General features: G+C 66.7%; 1 protein-coding gene across 1 annotated transcript; it reads left to right on the forward strand.

Annotated features, from left to right (window-relative positions):
• Window positions 1-1,756: 1,756 nt before the first annotated feature.
• Window positions 1,757-11,999, forward strand: ADAM11 (ADAM metallopeptidase domain 11). Its single transcript, XM_035566945.1, has 26 exons — window positions 1,757-1,814; window positions 2,467-2,651; window positions 5,426-5,502; window positions 6,007-6,073; window positions 6,673-6,758; window positions 6,857-6,923; window positions 7,050-7,098; window positions 7,224-7,291; window positions 7,727-7,801; window positions 7,882-7,953; window positions 8,035-8,201; window positions 8,285-8,369; window positions 8,444-8,534; window positions 8,614-8,665; window positions 8,797-8,896; window positions 9,223-9,294; window positions 9,370-9,462; window positions 9,560-9,640; window positions 9,729-9,779; window positions 10,325-10,388; window positions 10,563-10,662; window positions 10,739-10,858; window positions 10,941-11,109; window positions 11,176-11,290; window positions 11,446-11,536; window positions 11,954-11,999. The coding sequence occupies exons 1-26, from the start codon at window positions 1,757-1,759 to the stop codon at window positions 11,997-11,999; spliced, it is 2,301 nt and encodes a 766-aa protein (XP_035422838.1).
• Window positions 12,000-15,675: the final 3,676 nt, after the last annotated feature.

Genomic DNA, 15,675 nt, shown 5'->3' on the forward strand with positions numbered 1-15,675 from the left:
CATGACCTTTGGCATGTCCCTGCCTTCACTGCCCCTGCTAAAAGCTCCTGTCCCCTTTTTGCACGGTAGCTGGAGCTCCAAAGCAGCCGCTATTAACAGCGCTGTTACCCCATCTTTGTGGGGAGGGCGCTCAGTGCAGTAACGCGAGTCCCTGCTCAAAATCCTCGACAAACTTCAACCTCTGCCAGCCCCGTGGACACGCTGAGCACCAGCACGTGCAGGGAAACGTTTCCCTGGGTTTGGCGCTGCCGTGGGGGTCCCCAGGGCCTTCCCCGCCAGCCAGAGCGGGGGGAGGCAGCAGCTCTATTATAATGAGCCTCTGCCTCGGTCCAGCTGCAGCCGAGCTGTTTTCTGCTATGCTCCGGGGAGAGGAGGCGGTGGCTGCTCCCCGGGAAGCTTTGCGCTGACCCACTTGTGCAGCTCCCCATCCCTCCTGCTCCCCCCGGGCCCCCCGCGCTGCCGGTGTCTGTGCCATGTCTCTCCTGTGGCTCTGCTCCCCCCCCCCAGGCTGTGTCACCTTCCCGTGCTCTTCTGCACCCTCGATCCCACGGCTCTGTCCTGCTGCGGAATGAAAGGGAATTCATCATTTTTCCCCAAAAACAATTTTTTTTTTCTCCAGGTTGCAAATGCGGCCTTGCAGCACCCCCCCAGAACCGGGGCAGCACGGGAGCACCCCGGCTGTGCTGTTACTTTCCCCCGGGTGTCCCCAGCTGGTGCGGGGGGATTGGGGCCAGCTGGGGTGTGGGTGTGGACCCCACGACCCCCCCGGGTGTCAGCACCCACTGGTGGTAGCCCGGGGTTGACCCAGTTGCCCAGGCACCTCCATCCTGCCCCGGGTCCTCTGGCTCAGAGCTGGGATTTGATACTGGTGGGGGCTCCGGTACCAACGGGGGGCCAGTACTGACTGGGGGCTTCAGTACTGGTTTTGGGGGGGTGTAAGGGCTGGCAGGGCTCTGGTACCAGCTTGGTTTTGATACTGGTGGGGGGCTACGGTACCGGCTGGGGACTCTGGTACCCGCTGGGGACTCCGGTACTGGCTGGGGACTTCTGTACCAGCTGGAGGGGGGGGCCTGGTACAGGCTGGGGGGGGCGATACCGATTGGGGGCTTTGGTACGGGATTCGGGGGGGTGCATAACGGCTGGCGGGGCTCCGGTACCAGCTCTGATTTGATACCGGTGGGGGCTCCGGTAGTGGCTGGGGGGCACCTGGTACCGGCTGAGGGACAGGGCTGGTACCAACTGGTACTGGCTGGAGGTTCCGGTACCGACTGGGGGGGGAGGGGGTTGGTACCGACCGGGGGCTTCGGTACGGGCCCTAAGGGCTGCCGTGGCTCCGGTCCCGGCTCCCATTTGCTACTGGCGGGGGCTCCGGTCCCGGCGGGGGGGGGGCCCGGTGCTGCCGGGGGGGGCTCCGGTGCCGCCCGGTCCCTCGCTGCAATGCCGGGGGGGGGCCGCGGCGCTGCGGCAGGCGGGGGGCGGGGGCGGGGCGCGGCGGGGCGGGCCCGGGGCGGGCCCTGCCGGTGCCGGTGCCGGCGCCGGTGCCGGCGGGGGCGGGAGCGGCGGGGCCCGGTGCAGTGCGCGTGCAGGTGGCGGGGGCGGCGCGCACGGGGCCGCGGCCGCTCCCTCGGCCCCGCTCGGCCCCGCCGCCGCCGCCCATGCCCGGCCCGGGCGGAGGAGGGGCCGGAGGGAGCCCGGTGCCGCGGGGCCGCCCGGCGCGGCAGAGTCCGGAGCGCCGCGGGCGGATTATGAGGGAGCCATGAGCCCGCTGCGGAGCTGGCTGCTGGCCGCGCTCCTCTCGCTCACGCCGCGGGCAGGTAGGTGCCGGCCCCGCTCCCGCTCCCGGCCCCGCTCCCGGCCCCGCTCCCGGCCCCGCCGCCGCTGCGGGATTTTTTGCTGCATCGACACATTTCTCCGCAGCGCCGCCCCGCAGCCGCGCGGGAGGGGCTCCGGGCCCGCCGCCCCCGGCCCCCGCTGCCCCCGGCGGGCCCCGACACGCCCCCGGGCCCGGTTGCTCGCGGGGGGGCCCCGGGACCGGCGCCGCTCGTGTCCCCCCCCTATCCCCCCGGTGACCCCCCGGGAGGTGGCCCCCGGCCGCGTTGCTCCGGCTGCGGAGCCGTTCCCGGTGTCCCCCTCCCTGTCCCCTCCGGGACCCGTCGCTCTCCCACCCCCGTGTCCCCTGGGTGTCCCCGCCAGCACGGACCGTCCTCCCCAGGGTCCCCGGAGCATCCCCTCCGCGTCCCCCGCCGTGTACCTGGCGCCCTGGGTGTCCCCTCCCGGGCACAACGCCATGCTCAGGTCCCCACTGCACTCCCCACCCCGGGACGCGTCCCCACGCCAGCCCTACGTGTCTCCCCCCTTGGGGACATGTCCCCGCTGGGACGCAACCTGGCCTCGGGTCCCCCCAGGACGTGTCCCCATGGCAGCCCACCCGCGTCCCCCTGCCACCGACCCTCTCCTTGCCTGCAGGTCCCGCCGCGCACGCCGGCGCTCCGCAGCGGAGGCTCCCGCGGGCCGGATGGCAGGACGGGCGGGTTGTTTCCGAAATCACCCACCCCAGCAGGTTAGTGGGGCAGAGCTCAGGAGGAGAAGTCCAGAAGCATCAGCTGGACACCAGGGTCAGGAATGAGCCTAGAGGAGGAGGAGGAGGCCCTGTAAGTGAACCGCATCCCCCCTCCGCTCTCTTTCAGGCTGGGGCTGGGGGCCCCCCGGGCACGAGGGCTGCTCCCGTGGTACCGGGGCCCGCGGCGGCTCCCGCTGCCCTCACGGTCGGGCACAGCCGCATGCGGCCACGAGCGGCCCCGTGGCCATGCCACCGCCGCCTTCCCCCCGGCCGGCGAGGCCCTGATGGCTTCCATTAAACCTCGGTACCGGAGGTGCGCGTGCGGGCGTTAGGAGAGATTGAAGGGCAGCACGCTGGCAGGGCTCATGCATAATGGATGGGCTCGCTGCTCGCCGCTCGGAGCCGGAGCCATGGCCCCAAACAGGAGCCATGGCCCCAAATTGGAGCCGTGGCCCCGCGGCATGACCATGCCAGCCATCGACCCTCATCCTGCCAGCCCCAAACCATGCCAGGCAGGCGGTCACACTCGGACACGGCCACTTTGCCTGGAGCCAGGGGGCGGCTGCATTTCGGGGAGCCGGTGAGAGCCCATCGCACAGGGGGAAGCTTTCAAAGAGGCGGCCGCCGCAGAGACCAGCAATAATCGATTCCCCACATCCTTGCTGGATAAAAGGAGAAATAATGGGCTTAAATTGCAGCAAAGGTGATTTAAGCTTGGCATTAAGTAAAACCTCCTAACGGTGAGGATGTCACGGAGGGGGGGAAGAATCACCAGGGGACAGCTGCAGCACTGCCGGCGCTGGTGGTTTTTTGGGAGGCATTAAGCAGAGGCGTGAGGAGGCGCAGCTGTGGGGCGGGCAGCGTGGCCGCAGGCCCCAGGGGACAGGGTCGGGTGCTGCCATGGGTCCCAGCACCGGTAGAGCCCCTGCACACTGCTTCCATCTGCACTGCTTGGCCCGCTGAAGGACACGGTCTTGGTTCAATGTCATCCGCGGCCAGGACGTCCCCTCCCGGGACCAGCTTTGGGAACGCTGTGTGGCTGCTCTGTGGTGGCAAAGGGACCAGTGGGGCCATCCCATGTCCCTGTCACCCCGTGCCGAGCTGTGCCCATGGATGGCTGGCACCTGGTGGCTCCTGCTCCGGGTGCCCTTGGTGCAGCACCTGGCAGGGCAGCAGCTCTGCTGGCAGCCTGGGGATGGGGCACCCTGGGCACGGCCCCTGCAGCCCAGAGACCCTCTCGGTGGGGAAGGGGTGGGAGACAACAGGGGGACCCCGCACCGGGTCTGCCAGCCCCAAAGGGGGCATCACCTTCCCACCGTGGAGCTGGAGGTGCCGGGGCCATCACCCAGCACTTCGATTTTGGCTTCCAGCTTAACCCCCGGCTGCTTCTCTCCTGCACCCTGGGCAGGACACGGTGCCGATGCTGCTGCCCATGCACCCGGCGGTGCAGGGACACCCACCGGTGGCCAAGGAGCAGCTGTCCCTGCTGGTTTTGGCACTGTGCCCCTGACCCATGCTGCAGTCACAGCTTTTTGGTTCAGCAAAGCAGATAACGGGGGCTTTCACCCCAAAAACCGTGGGAGAAACACATCCTGATGATTTGGCTTCTCCTTGCTGTGGCTTCCCCTGGGGGGCAAAGCCCAGGGGCTGGCGGGTAGCTCAGGGCCGTGGCAGCAGGGGCGAACATTGGCTCCTGTGGGACACACGGGGACAGCGAGTGACAGCCGCGTGTCGGAGGCGAGGGTGCTTTGGGGCATGGTGGGGGCCGGAGGTGAGGAGCCACCGGGCGGCCCCTCACCCACGCGAGGAGTTTGCCAGGTCTCAGCCGGGCGCTGCAGAGCACGGCTCCCGCCTCCGGCACGCTGCCGCTCGCAGGAATTAGGTCACGAGCGGCGGGCGCCGCAGGGCGGGTGAAGCGTCAGCTCCGCACGCTGAGCCCGGGCTGCTGCAGCCCAGGCAGGGCTGGGGGCTGAGCTCTGGCAGCCCCGGGCAGGGCGAAGGCGGCTCCCCCCCAGCCACCGGTGTCCGGTTACCGGTTCGGAGGAGTTTGGCTCGGAGGAGTTTGGCACCTTGGCATCCTGGGGTGGGTTTGGCGATGTCTGGCCGGGCTGCGGGAGCAGCAGTGGCTTCCGCCGAAATGCTGCTCGGTGACGCGCTGGTCCCCAGCGCTGCTGCTCCGAGATGCTGCGCTCCCAGCACTGAGACCATGGGCAGCTTGGGTCACAGCTAGTGAAGTTTTGGGTGAAAAAATAATGATTTCCTTTACATTTATTTTTTTTTAATTGAAAGAACACCTTCAGAGACCACATGATTGAGGTCTGGGGATTATTATTTTTTTCTTTAGGTAAAAATCAGAAAAGTCTTCATCAGCTCCAGGTGGGAGCCTTGGCTGCTTTTGGTGCCTGCACCCTTCATCAGGCACCCGGGCACCCGTGGGCGCAGGCTCTTGGGGCACCGCGAGCGGGGCTGTCGGAGCGATGCCGTGCTGCATCGCGGCGTGTGGTCCTTGCCTGGCATGGGAGGGCCGGGGGCTGCTGGTGATCTCACGGTGGGGCTTGCGATGCACAATGCGTGATGGCAACGTCGGCCGGAGGCGTCCCTGCGCCAGCCCAGCTGCCGTGGGACCAAGGAGCCAAAACGGCCGCTGCGCTCCTTGGTGTGACACCAGATCCGTGACGGGTTTAAGGCCAGCTCCTGGCTTGGGGTGGCAGCAGGCACATCAGCTGCTCCTCATTCCCACACTGCCATGCAAACACTCTCTGCTCCGCTCAGACCTGGCTGTGATTTTTCACGATTCCAATGGGATTTCTCCTGGCACCGGGCACACGGGGCCGTCCATGCCTCACTGCTGCCACTCTCTTGCAGGGGGTGCACCTGGCACAGGTGAGCTTCGTGGTGCGTGCCTTCGGCTCGGCCTTCACCCTCGACCTCGAGCTCAACCAGTAAGTGTCCCGGGGGGGGAACGGGCCGCTGTGGGGCCGCCACTGCCGCCACGAGAGGGATGGGGTGCAGAAGTGGTGGCATCTTGGTGCCCCTTGGCACTCGGGGAAAGGGGACAGGTAGATGTCCTCATCGTGTCTGCTGGGAGCGTGTGCCTGGCACAGCGTGTGCCGCTCGACGTGCTGGCACAGGCGTCCTTAATATTTGATGGAGTCGCTTGGAGCTGTCCCAGCTCCAGTAACGGAGCCCTGAGCCTGCTTGGCCATGGGCAGAGCTGCGCTCCGGAGGCAGAGGGGATGTAAGAGGAGCCAGCGCCATAGCGGGGGGGCCGCAGGCCTTGGGTTTCCCAAACCACGGGGTTCCTGCACCAAGGCGACGCCGGGTGCACGGGGTGGCACGTGGGTGCGTGCCAGAGGATGAGGGTGCATGGGGCAGGGGCACAGCCGTCTCCGTCCTCCTCCTGCCCACTGCCCTGCAGCCTCTCACCCCTCTGCTCTTCCCCGCAGCCACCTCCTCGCCTCACACTACGTGGAGCGGCACGTCGGCACGGGCAAGAACAGCAGCCACAGCACAGTAAGCACCGTGCCATGCCGTGCCAAGCAGCACCACAGGGCACAAGGTTCCATGCCGGGCTGTGAGCGCCGATGTGCTCGATGCAGCCCTCGGTTCATGGATGATGGCCCTGGGTGGCTCCACCTGGGCAGCCTCATGGTGCCTCTGTGCCCAGCACCGGGTGTCCGGGCACTGCCCCAGCAGATGATGCAGGGACACACTTCCCATGGGCACTGCCGCAATGGGCTCCCCGCTTGCCCCTGGCACGGTTCAGCACATTGCCGCGCTCACAGCCTTGCTCTGGGACCGTGGTGGTGCCTGCTCGGGCGTTGGGCTGGGTAGGCAGCGAACCGCAGGGGACACCAGCGATGGGTGTAGCCACCTGCGATGGGCAGGATGGGGCCCAGCGGTGCCATCGCTGCCGTGGGGGGGTCTGAGCGGGGCCGGTGGCTGCAGGGAGCAGCACGGCTCCAGCAGAGGCGGTGTGAAAAAGACAAATGGGATTTCCAGAAATAGCTCCTCGGGCGGCTGGTGCTGGCCCTGCCCGTCGTGCAGAGTTCCCCGTGCCGCAGAGGCAGCGCCGGCCCCATGGGCTCAGCGGCCTCTCCTGGCTCTCGCAGGGTGCTGGGGAGCACTGTTATTACCAGGGCCGGGTTCGCGGCCGGCCCCGTTCCTTCGCGGCGCTCTCCAGCTGCCAGGGCCTGCAGTGAGTATCCCGCGTCCGTGATTTGGGTCAAAACGGATGTTTCGAGGGGTTGCTACACCCTACCAGCACCCTCTTACACCTCTGGGCTTCCTTTGCAGCGGTGTCTTCTCGGATGGCAGGGACACGTACCTGATCGAACCCCAGGCGGGTGCTGAGCACGGGCAGGTGAGCTCGCCCCTGCCTCAGTTTCCCCATTGCAGGGTCTGGCTGTGGGTCAGGGGTGTCGGGGGACATGGGGAGCTGGAGAGCGGGGGCCGTTGGGTGTTGGTGACACTCCTCTCCCCACCGCAGGGCCTTCGGCCACACGTCATCCAGCGCACTCCGAGCTGCGCCCAGCCAGGTGAGCACCACGCTCGCTCCTGAGGGCTGGCATCCGTGCCACTGCGCCTGTGCCCCCTGCTGTTCCCGAGCACGCAGGGCAGTGCCCTCATCCCGCACACCGCCAGCTGTCTCCCTTCCCTCCAGGCTGCCTCTTCGCTGCACTGGACCACTACATCTCCGACAGTTTACCCAAGCTGCGGCGGCGGCGGCAGGCAAGCGAGGGTGGCAGGGCTGTGGGCACAGGGTGGAGGACACCAGGCAGGGGATGGGGATGCTCAGCCCCAGCCAGGCTCTGGCTGCCCGCTCAGCATCTCTGAGGTGGCTGCTCGCTTGTGGCACAGCCAGAGCTGGTTTGTGGGTGCTGGAGACATGTTTGTGGGATGCTGCTCCTGCACAGGAGCCCCCTTGGGAGCCACCAGAGAGGCTGTAGCTGGGGCGCGATGGGGTGTCAGTCCCCAGGTCCATCCTGCCAGCTGTCAGTAGGATGATGCCAGTGCTTCCCAAATGTACCTCGAGCCACAAAACAGGGCTCAAAAATCCCATTCACTGCACTCTCCCTGAAAGCGAGAGGCTCCACAGGGCCAGTCCTGCCCCATGCATCCCCCCGGGGTGTGGGGAGTGGCTCAGCTCCTGGCTCCTACTTGCAGGTGCGACGAGCCCAGCACACGGTTCACAGCGAGACCAAGTACATTGAGCTGGCGGTGGTGAACGACCATCAGCTGGTAAGCACCAGGCCGAGAGGAGCCGAGCAGAGCGGGCAGCGTGGGCCGGCCCCAGCCCTCCTCACTTCCACTCCTCCCAGTTCCTGCAGCTCCGCAAGTCTGTGGTCCTCACCAGCAACTTCGCCAAGTCCGTGGTCAACCTGGCCGACATGGTGAGAGCGGGGTTGTCCCTGGCGGGTTCGTCCCTCGCCCCCCGTGGGTTTGTCCCCAGCGCCGTCCTCTCGCCCGTGCAGATCTACAAGGAGCAGCTCAACACCCGCATCGTGCTGGTGGCCATGGAGACGTGGGCCTCCGAGGACCGGATCCGCATGGAGGAGGACTCGCTGGAGACACTGAACGAGTTCATGAAGTACCGGCGCGAGGCGATGCCAGAGCAGAGCGACACCGTCCACCTCTTCTCGTGAGCACTGCAGCCACACCGCCTCCCCCGGGGCCGGGAGCTGGCGGCCGCTTTGCCCATCACCTCCTCCCTCACCCTTGCAGGGGACGGACGTTTCAGAGCAGCCGCAGCGGCACCGCCTTCGTGGGGGGCATCTGCTCTCCCGGCCGCGGCGGGGGGGTCAATGAGGTGGGTGAGGAAAGCAGGCAGGTAGACTGGTCGAGGGGTCCCCCCCCCGTGACCCCGCTGTCCCTCCCGTGCAGTACGGCAATGTGGCAGCCATGGCCGTGACGCTGGCACAGACGCTGGGGCAGAACGTGGGCATGATGTGGAACAAGCACCGCACCTCGGCAGGTACCCGCCGGGCGGGAGGCACAGGGCGCCATCCCCGGGGGCTGCCAGGGGATGCAGCTCCTCTCCTCTCTCCTCACAGGGGACTGCCGGTGTCCCGATGCGTGGCTGGGCTGTATCATGGAGGACACAGGGTGAGTGCCTGTCAGGGGGCTGCGTCCCTGCATGGACCCGTTGGCTTTGGGCAGCCCACTCCACGGCAGCCTGGGGGGAGATGCTGCCTGGGGTTGGCGTCCCTGGGGGTCACCGCATCCCCCCGCTGCAGGTACTACCTCCCACGGAAGTTTTCCCGCTGCAGCATCGACGAGTACAACCAGTTCCTGCAGGACGGCGGCGGCAGCTGCCTCTTCAACAAGCCCCTGAAGGTAGCGGGCCTGGCACCGGGGTGGGTGCAAAATGGGGGTGAGCAATGCTGGGGAGGGTCAAGGGGTCCCCTGGGGCTTGTGGGCTGCCCCAGCCCTGTGACGCGCGAGGTAATGGTGCTGGCTTTAGCTCTAGTTCTTAATTGACTGATTGAGCTGCAAAATTGCCTGCAAAACGTGAGAGGTTGGCAGGTCCTGCCATCCCTGGGGATGCAGAGCCCTTTTGGGGTGCTGGGGGGCTCACACCCCCCTGGAGACGCTGGGGGTGGGAGTGCTGTGCCCAGCACCTGCCGCATGCCCCCGGCTGCAGCAGTCACTCTTCCTGGCAGCTCCTGGACCCTCCGGAGTGTGGCAACGGCTTCGTGGAGGCGGGCGAGGAGTGCGACTGCGGCTCGCTGGCGGTGAGCGGGGCCGGGGGCCGGCGGTGAGCAGCAGGGCCAGCAGCAGGCTCACACGCTCGCCACCGGCCCCGGCAGGAATGCGCCAAGAGCGGAGGCAACTGCTGCAAGAAGTGCACGCTGACCCACGACGCCATGTGCAGCGACGGGCTGTGCTGCAAGGGCTGCAAGGTGCGGGGCAGGCGGTGGGGGCTGTGTCCTGCGGCACACGAAGTCCCTGGGGGCCGCGGGGGTTTCTGTGCCGACGCGTGTGCCTTCCCCTGCACAGTATGAGCCGCGTGGCGTGTCCTGCCGGGAGGCCGTGAACGAGTGCGACATCCCCGAGACCTGCACTGGGGACTCGAGCCAGGTGAGGACTCGGGCTGGTGGGGACAGAGCGGGGCTGTGGGGCCTCAAGGGGGTTCACGGCCTCACCCATCTTCTTTGCCCACCCCTAGTGTCCCCCTAACCTCCACAAGCTGGATGGCTACTTCTGCGAAAACGAGCAGGTGAGTCTGCCCCGTGGGATGCGGCCGGGGGCTCGGGCACATCCCGTGGGCTCCGGCATCAGTGCTGGCAGCTGCAGTGCATGGGGTGCATGCACTGGGGAGAGCAGGACCCCACTGCAGCTCTGGTCCCTGGGCTGTGCGAGCCCCCCCAGTGTGTGGGGTCATCCGTGCCTGTACAGCTGTGTGCGCACCTGCAGCCATGGTCCCTGTGCCGCGCACCTTCCCTATGCATGCAGTCGTGGTCCCCGTACCCTGCAGGTTTTCCCATGTGTGTGCATCAGCAGAGATGGCCCTTACGTCGCGCAAGTCTTCCTTGTGCGTGTGTGCCTGTAGGCATGGTCCCCGTGCGCTGCAAACCTTCTGTGTGCATGGGTCCTTGTGCCGTGCAAGCCATCCCTGTGCTCGTCCAATTGAGGCTGTGTTTCTGGGGCCGTGTGCCCCAAGCACATGCACCCGGGGTTGTCACCCTGCACTGCCCAAGCCACCTCCTTGGGCGCTCACCCGCGGCTGCCACTCATGCCATGACACCGCTCCCTGCTCCCCAGGGCCGATGCTACGGTGGGCGCTGCAAAACCCGAGACCGGCAGTGCAACGCGCTGTGGGGTCGCAGTAAGTGCCCTGCCCGCACCATGCCCTGTGCCCATCAGGGAGCGTGGGGTGGCGATGTCTTTGCAGAAAGCCCTGGGGTGCTCAGAGGAGCGCCCCATGCCCCATCCCCTGCAGCGGGGGAGTTGTTGGGGGTGGGGAACTGGGGGCAAATGGGTGACGCCTGCTTTCTCCCAGGCTCGGCAGAGCGTTTCTGCTATGAGAAGCTCAACGTGGAGGGGACCGAGAGGGGCAACTGCGGGCGCGAGGGCTCAGGCTGGATGCAGTGCAACAAGCAGTGAGCGAGCCCCCCACCCATGTCCCCCCACCTGCCACATGTCCCCCTTGGTGCCATCGCCCCCTGTGCCTTGCAGGGATGTGCTCTGCGGCTTCCTCCTCTGTGCCAACATCTCGGGTGCTCCCCGGCTGGGCGAGCTCAGCGGCGAGATTGCCACCATGACCTTCTTCCATCAAAACCGCTACGTGGACTGCAGGTGGGTGCCACTGCGGGCACGGGGCTGGGGCCACCCTGGGGCGTGGGGGTCCCTGCGTCACCCACTCACTGCCCTCCCACAGGGGCGGCCACGTGCAGCTGGTGGACGGCTCGGACCTGAGCTACGTGGAGGACGGGACGCCCTGTGGGCCCAGCATGCTGTGTCTTGACCATAAATGCCTTCCAGTGACAGCCTTTAACTTCAGCTCCTGTCCCGGCAGCTGGGACGGGAAGATCTGTTTTGACCATGGGGTGAGGAGGGGGGGCTCCCAGGGGTGCGCAGGGCCATTGCAGGGTGCTGACGCTGTCCCCTCACAGGTCTGCAGCAATGAGGGCAAGTGCATCTGCCAGCCCGAGTGGACGGGGAAGGACTGCAGTGTCTACGACCCCATCCCCGAGCCAAAGCCCACAGGCGAGACGGAGCGATACAAGGGTCAGTGCACGCTGCATGGGGGCTCCCACTGTGTCCCCAGCTCCCTCTCCCCCCATCCCAGGACTGCGCCTCAGCTGGGCACAGCTGGGTCCCCAGGGTGCCCCGTGGCCCTGTCCCTGCTGACCTGTGTTCCTGTCCTCTTCTCCCTGACCCAGGTCCCAGTGGCACCAATATCATTATTGGCTCCATCGCTGGGGCCGTGCTGGTGGCTGCCATTGTCCTAGGAGGGACTGGCTGGGGATTTAAGTAAGCAGATGCCGCATGCTTCCTCCTCCTCCTCATCTCCCAGCATGACAGTGGGGAAGGTGGCCCTGGTGCCATCCCTTGGGGATGCGAGGATGCCTGGTGCCCCTGTCCCTGTGTCCCCTTTGCCCCCTGGCCCTGCCTGCATGCGGCACCAGGACCTCGCTATCACCCCGACCCCAGCTGTGTCCTGCCCGTCTGTCCCCAGGTGTGGGGTCCTGGGGGGGGGCTCCCCCCAGCCCTGTCCCGCTATGTGCTCGGGCACCAGCACCCCTATGTGCTCGGGGCTATGGCTGCTGCCCATGGAACCAGGGGCTGTCATGGGTCAGGGGGCAGTGGCAGAGGAGGGGACACAAAATGAAGGAGGGGAGACATGGGGGGGGCACTGACACTCCTGTCCTCTCCCCCCGCCGCCCCCAGGAACATCCGTCGAGGAAGGTACGACCCAGCACAGCAGGGAGTGTAGCCCCCGCCGCCTGTCCCCCCGTCGTCTCCTCGTCACCGTCAGGCACCGGCGGCCCAGCGGCACGGGACCTCCATCCCAGGGCCGGGACTGCCGCCATGGGCCCGTCTGTCCGTGTCGCTGTGTGTCCGGCTGCCCCTGTGCTGTCTCCATCTCTGTGGCCCCCCCCATAGCTTCAAAGAGCCAGCCGGGGGGGGGGACCAGCCCCGGGAATAAACTCACCGGGTGCCTGCAGCAGGCGAGCGGGGCCCTGGCAGCGGCCCCGCCCCCCCCGGTGCTGGCTCTTTTGGGCTCAGTGTCCCTTGTGTCCCCCCCCCCCCCACCCCCTGTGTCACACCCCCACACTAAAGCGCTCCTCACTTCTGTGTTGCAGGTCCGGGGGGACCTGAGCAGGGCCTCCATGCCTCGCGCCCCCCTCTCCAGCGCCTAATTAACTGCAATTAAACGGGGCGCAGCTGCCAGGAGTCCGCCTGAGGAGGGAGGAGAGCACAGGGGGGCCTGATTGTGGGAACCCCCCTCCTTGACCTCTGCTGCACCACCACGAATGTCCAGGCCCCCCGGGGCTGGACTCACTCATGGCACCGCGATGAATGTACCTGGGGGGGGCTGTGCCAGGAGCCCCCAAACCCGCATGGCTCTTGGAGGGGTGGGGCTGGGACTCCTTCCCCCCCCAAGCCCACATCAGCATCTTCCAGCTTTGGGGGCCGAATCCCCCAGTTCCAGGCCAGTATCTCCCACTACCAGGCCACTTTGTCTTTTCCCCCCTTCCCCGCCCCAGAGCAGGGCCTGTCCCCCACCACCCCTGCAACCCAGGGGCTGGGTCTGCACCCCCAGCTCTGGGGCCCAAAAAGCAGCCCCCTGGATGTGCACTAGGTGTGCAACCCCCCCTCTGCTTCCCCCCCCCCCACACTTTCCCCCGCTTATTACCCCATTTCATGGCTGCACCCTCCTGCCTCCTGTCCCCAGCACTGGGGTCCAGCACCCATGGGTGCCAGGCTCTCCCTGTCATGTGCCCTCCCCCCACCTCCCCAGCCCTGACAGGTGAACCCCAAAATGGCGGCACCGGGGAGGGCAAGGGGCCACACTCAGGTGCTGAGGTACAGGGTGAGCCCAGGGCAGTATCACCCCACCCCTGTCAGCAGTCCCCATGGCAGGCACAGTGCATGTGCCACATGTCACTGTCATGGCTGGCGGGGGGGGAACGTGTCACCCATCTCCTGTCCCCAAGGTGCCCTGCATGAGGTGTCCCCCCCAAACCACAAACCCACAGAGCACTCGGGGCCTCCACAGGCCCCTCAGAGCACTGGTGACACTTGGTACTAGGGGGAGGTCCCCGCTGTCATCCCCTGGAGGCAGGGGAGGGTGGGTGCCTGGGGGGGTGACCTAGGGCTGGAGTCCCCAAGCCCAGACATGTCCCCTGGTATGCTGAGAGCTCACAGCACACAAGGGTGCCTCAGCTGTGCTGGCTCAAGCATCGCTGGCTGTGGTCCCCCACCCAGGGCCAGCAGCGTGCCTGCTGTCCCCACGTCCCCAGCCCTATGGGGTGGGCCAGTGTGGGTGTGCTGCAGGACATGAGGGGGTGACCAGACTTCCACGGCCACAGCTGCAGTGGTGGCCCCTTACGTGCCTTAGCCACCGGGTGTGAGCGCAGGTGGGTGCCCTGTGGCTGAGGCTGAGGGGCATGGGGGTGAAGGGCAGGGGTATATGGATCTGGACCCCTCCCTGTCCCCTCTGTCCTCCCCCATCACCATCTCTGTCACCACCCTGTCCCCAAAGCTGTCATGGCTGCAGTGGTGGGGTGATCCCCGCTGCGAGGGGACAACCCCTCCCCAGGCCTTGTGTGGAGGGGGTCCCCATGTCCCTCCTCTGCTGCCACTTTCACAGCAAGAAGCCACATTCGTCACTGGTTTGGGGGACATTCATATATAAATATATATAAATATTTTTTTTCTCGATGATTTTAATGCCGTACAGTCAAGCAGTGCTGCTCATGCACCGGGGAGGGCCAGACTAGGGGAGAAAAAGGGGAGGGGGGGCACCCAGTGCTTCCCGAGCCCCCCCCCCGACCCCCAGCAGGCCCAGTCGAACAGCCCCGGCCCAGCTGATGCCAGGAGAAGCCCTGGGGCCGACAGCAAGCCCCCGGCCCGCTGCTGCCCGCCAGCCACCCCGCACCGCCTCGCTCGCGCTACCCGGCCCTCCCTGCGCTCGGCCTGGCCCCCACCCCCCGCCGGCCGCACCTCGCCTCGTGCCCGCGCTCCCGCTTCGCACGCGCCAGGGAGCTGGTGGGACCCGCTGGGTGCGCGTCACCCGGCCCCCGGGACGCCTCCTGCAATGTCGCAGACTTTATTTACAATAAAGACTTGGAAAATCAGCGGGGGGGGGGTCTCTTCCTTCCTCTGGGGAATGGTGGGGTGGGAACGGCTGTGCAGGGTGGTGCGACATGCACTGCCCCCAAATTGCACCTCTTCTGAAATGTCATGGTCATTGTGATGTTCTGGTCCCACATGTTCCCCCGCGCCCCCCTTCCCTGCACCCCATGTGCCCACCCCAGGTGGGCTTTGTGGGTTGGGGACACCCCAACCATCACGTCTGACTGAGGGGCAGCAGAGCAGCTGGTCCCACTGCACGGAGACAACAGCCGGTGGTAAGTGCCACAATGCTCTGTCCCCTTGACTGTCTGGGGACCCTGCCCCACAGTGGGGACATGGCTGCTCCCTGTCCCAGCACAGCGCTGCGCAGCCCAGTGCCTGCCCTGTGACAAGGACATGGCTCAGTCCCTGTGCCATGACAGGGACTTGTGCACCAGCCACTGCCTCCCATGGGGCCCAGAGCCTTGCCCACCTCTGGGATGCAAGAGCAGCCATCCCATCACGGGGACACATGGGCAGGTCCCTGTCCCCTTGAGGGGACACCACACCTTGTTCCCATCCCACTGCAAGGACACACGGGCAGGTCCCTGTCCCCCCCCAGGGACACCCCAGGGCTGGGTCAGTTCCGTGCGGGGTCCTGCCACTGCTCCCAGGGGACTCATGAGGCTGGAGCAGCCTCCACTGGACCAACCCAGGGTATGGGCCCAGGCTTGGGGACACTCACCGGGCAGTGGGAGGCACTGTCTGAGCCCCCATCCCCAGCTGGCCTCCTGGGGAAGCTGCAGCCTGCACCCTGGGGAAGGGGCTGGGGGTAGCCCCCAGGAGAGCAGCACCAAGGAGGCAGCAGTGTCCTGCCCGGCCCTGGGAGCAGGGAGAGCTGCTGGCCCCGGGGTCATGCCGAGGCCTGGACGTGGCTTCTGGTGCTGCCATGCAAAGCTCAGCCCTGCTGGACTCCTCGGCCCAGCCGGACTCCTCATTCCAGCCGGACTCATTCCAGCCATATTCCTCGGCACATTGGCCACGAGAGGGCTCCCCCAGTCCAGTCCATGAGCAGCTGCACGTCTGGACTGGACGGCACAAGGGATGCGCTGGCGTCCCCGACATGCTGCTGGACCACACGCATTCTGTGGGCCTCAGCCCTGGGAGGATGGAGGCAGAGGATGAAGGCACAGACCAGGGCTAGGGCTGCAGTACGCTGCTGCCATTTGGTGTCCTTCAGCCATATGGCTAGGACAGGGGACATGTTTATCACTGCTGCCAGCCAGCCCCACACTGGACGGCTGAGAGAAGTTTGGCCAGCCCCAGCAGCC

This window comes from Cygnus atratus, chromosome 25 (genome assembly GCF_013377495.2).
Source record: "Cygnus atratus isolate AKBS03 ecotype Queensland, Australia chromosome 25, CAtr_DNAZoo_HiC_assembly, whole genome shotgun sequence".
Taxonomy (NCBI): Eukaryota; Metazoa; Chordata; class Aves; order Anseriformes; family Anatidae; genus Cygnus; species Cygnus atratus.

What these genes read in the sequence shown, in the direction of transcription:
- ADAM11 (XM_035566945.1), top strand. Translation starts at nt 1,757, where the DNA reads ATGAGCCCGCTGCGGAGCTGGCTGCTGGCCGCGCTCCTCTCGCTCACG. An exon ending in GCGGCGGGGGGGTCAATGAG is followed by an intron (nt 8,370 to 8,443) that starts GTGGGTGAGGAA and finishes CCTCCCGTGCAG; the next exon opens with TACGGCAATGTGGCAGCCAT. An exon ending in CAACGCGCTGTGGGGTCGCA is followed by an intron (nt 10,389 to 10,562) that starts GTAAGTGCCCTG and finishes GCTTTCTCCCAG; the next exon opens with GCTCGGCAGAGCGTTTCTGC.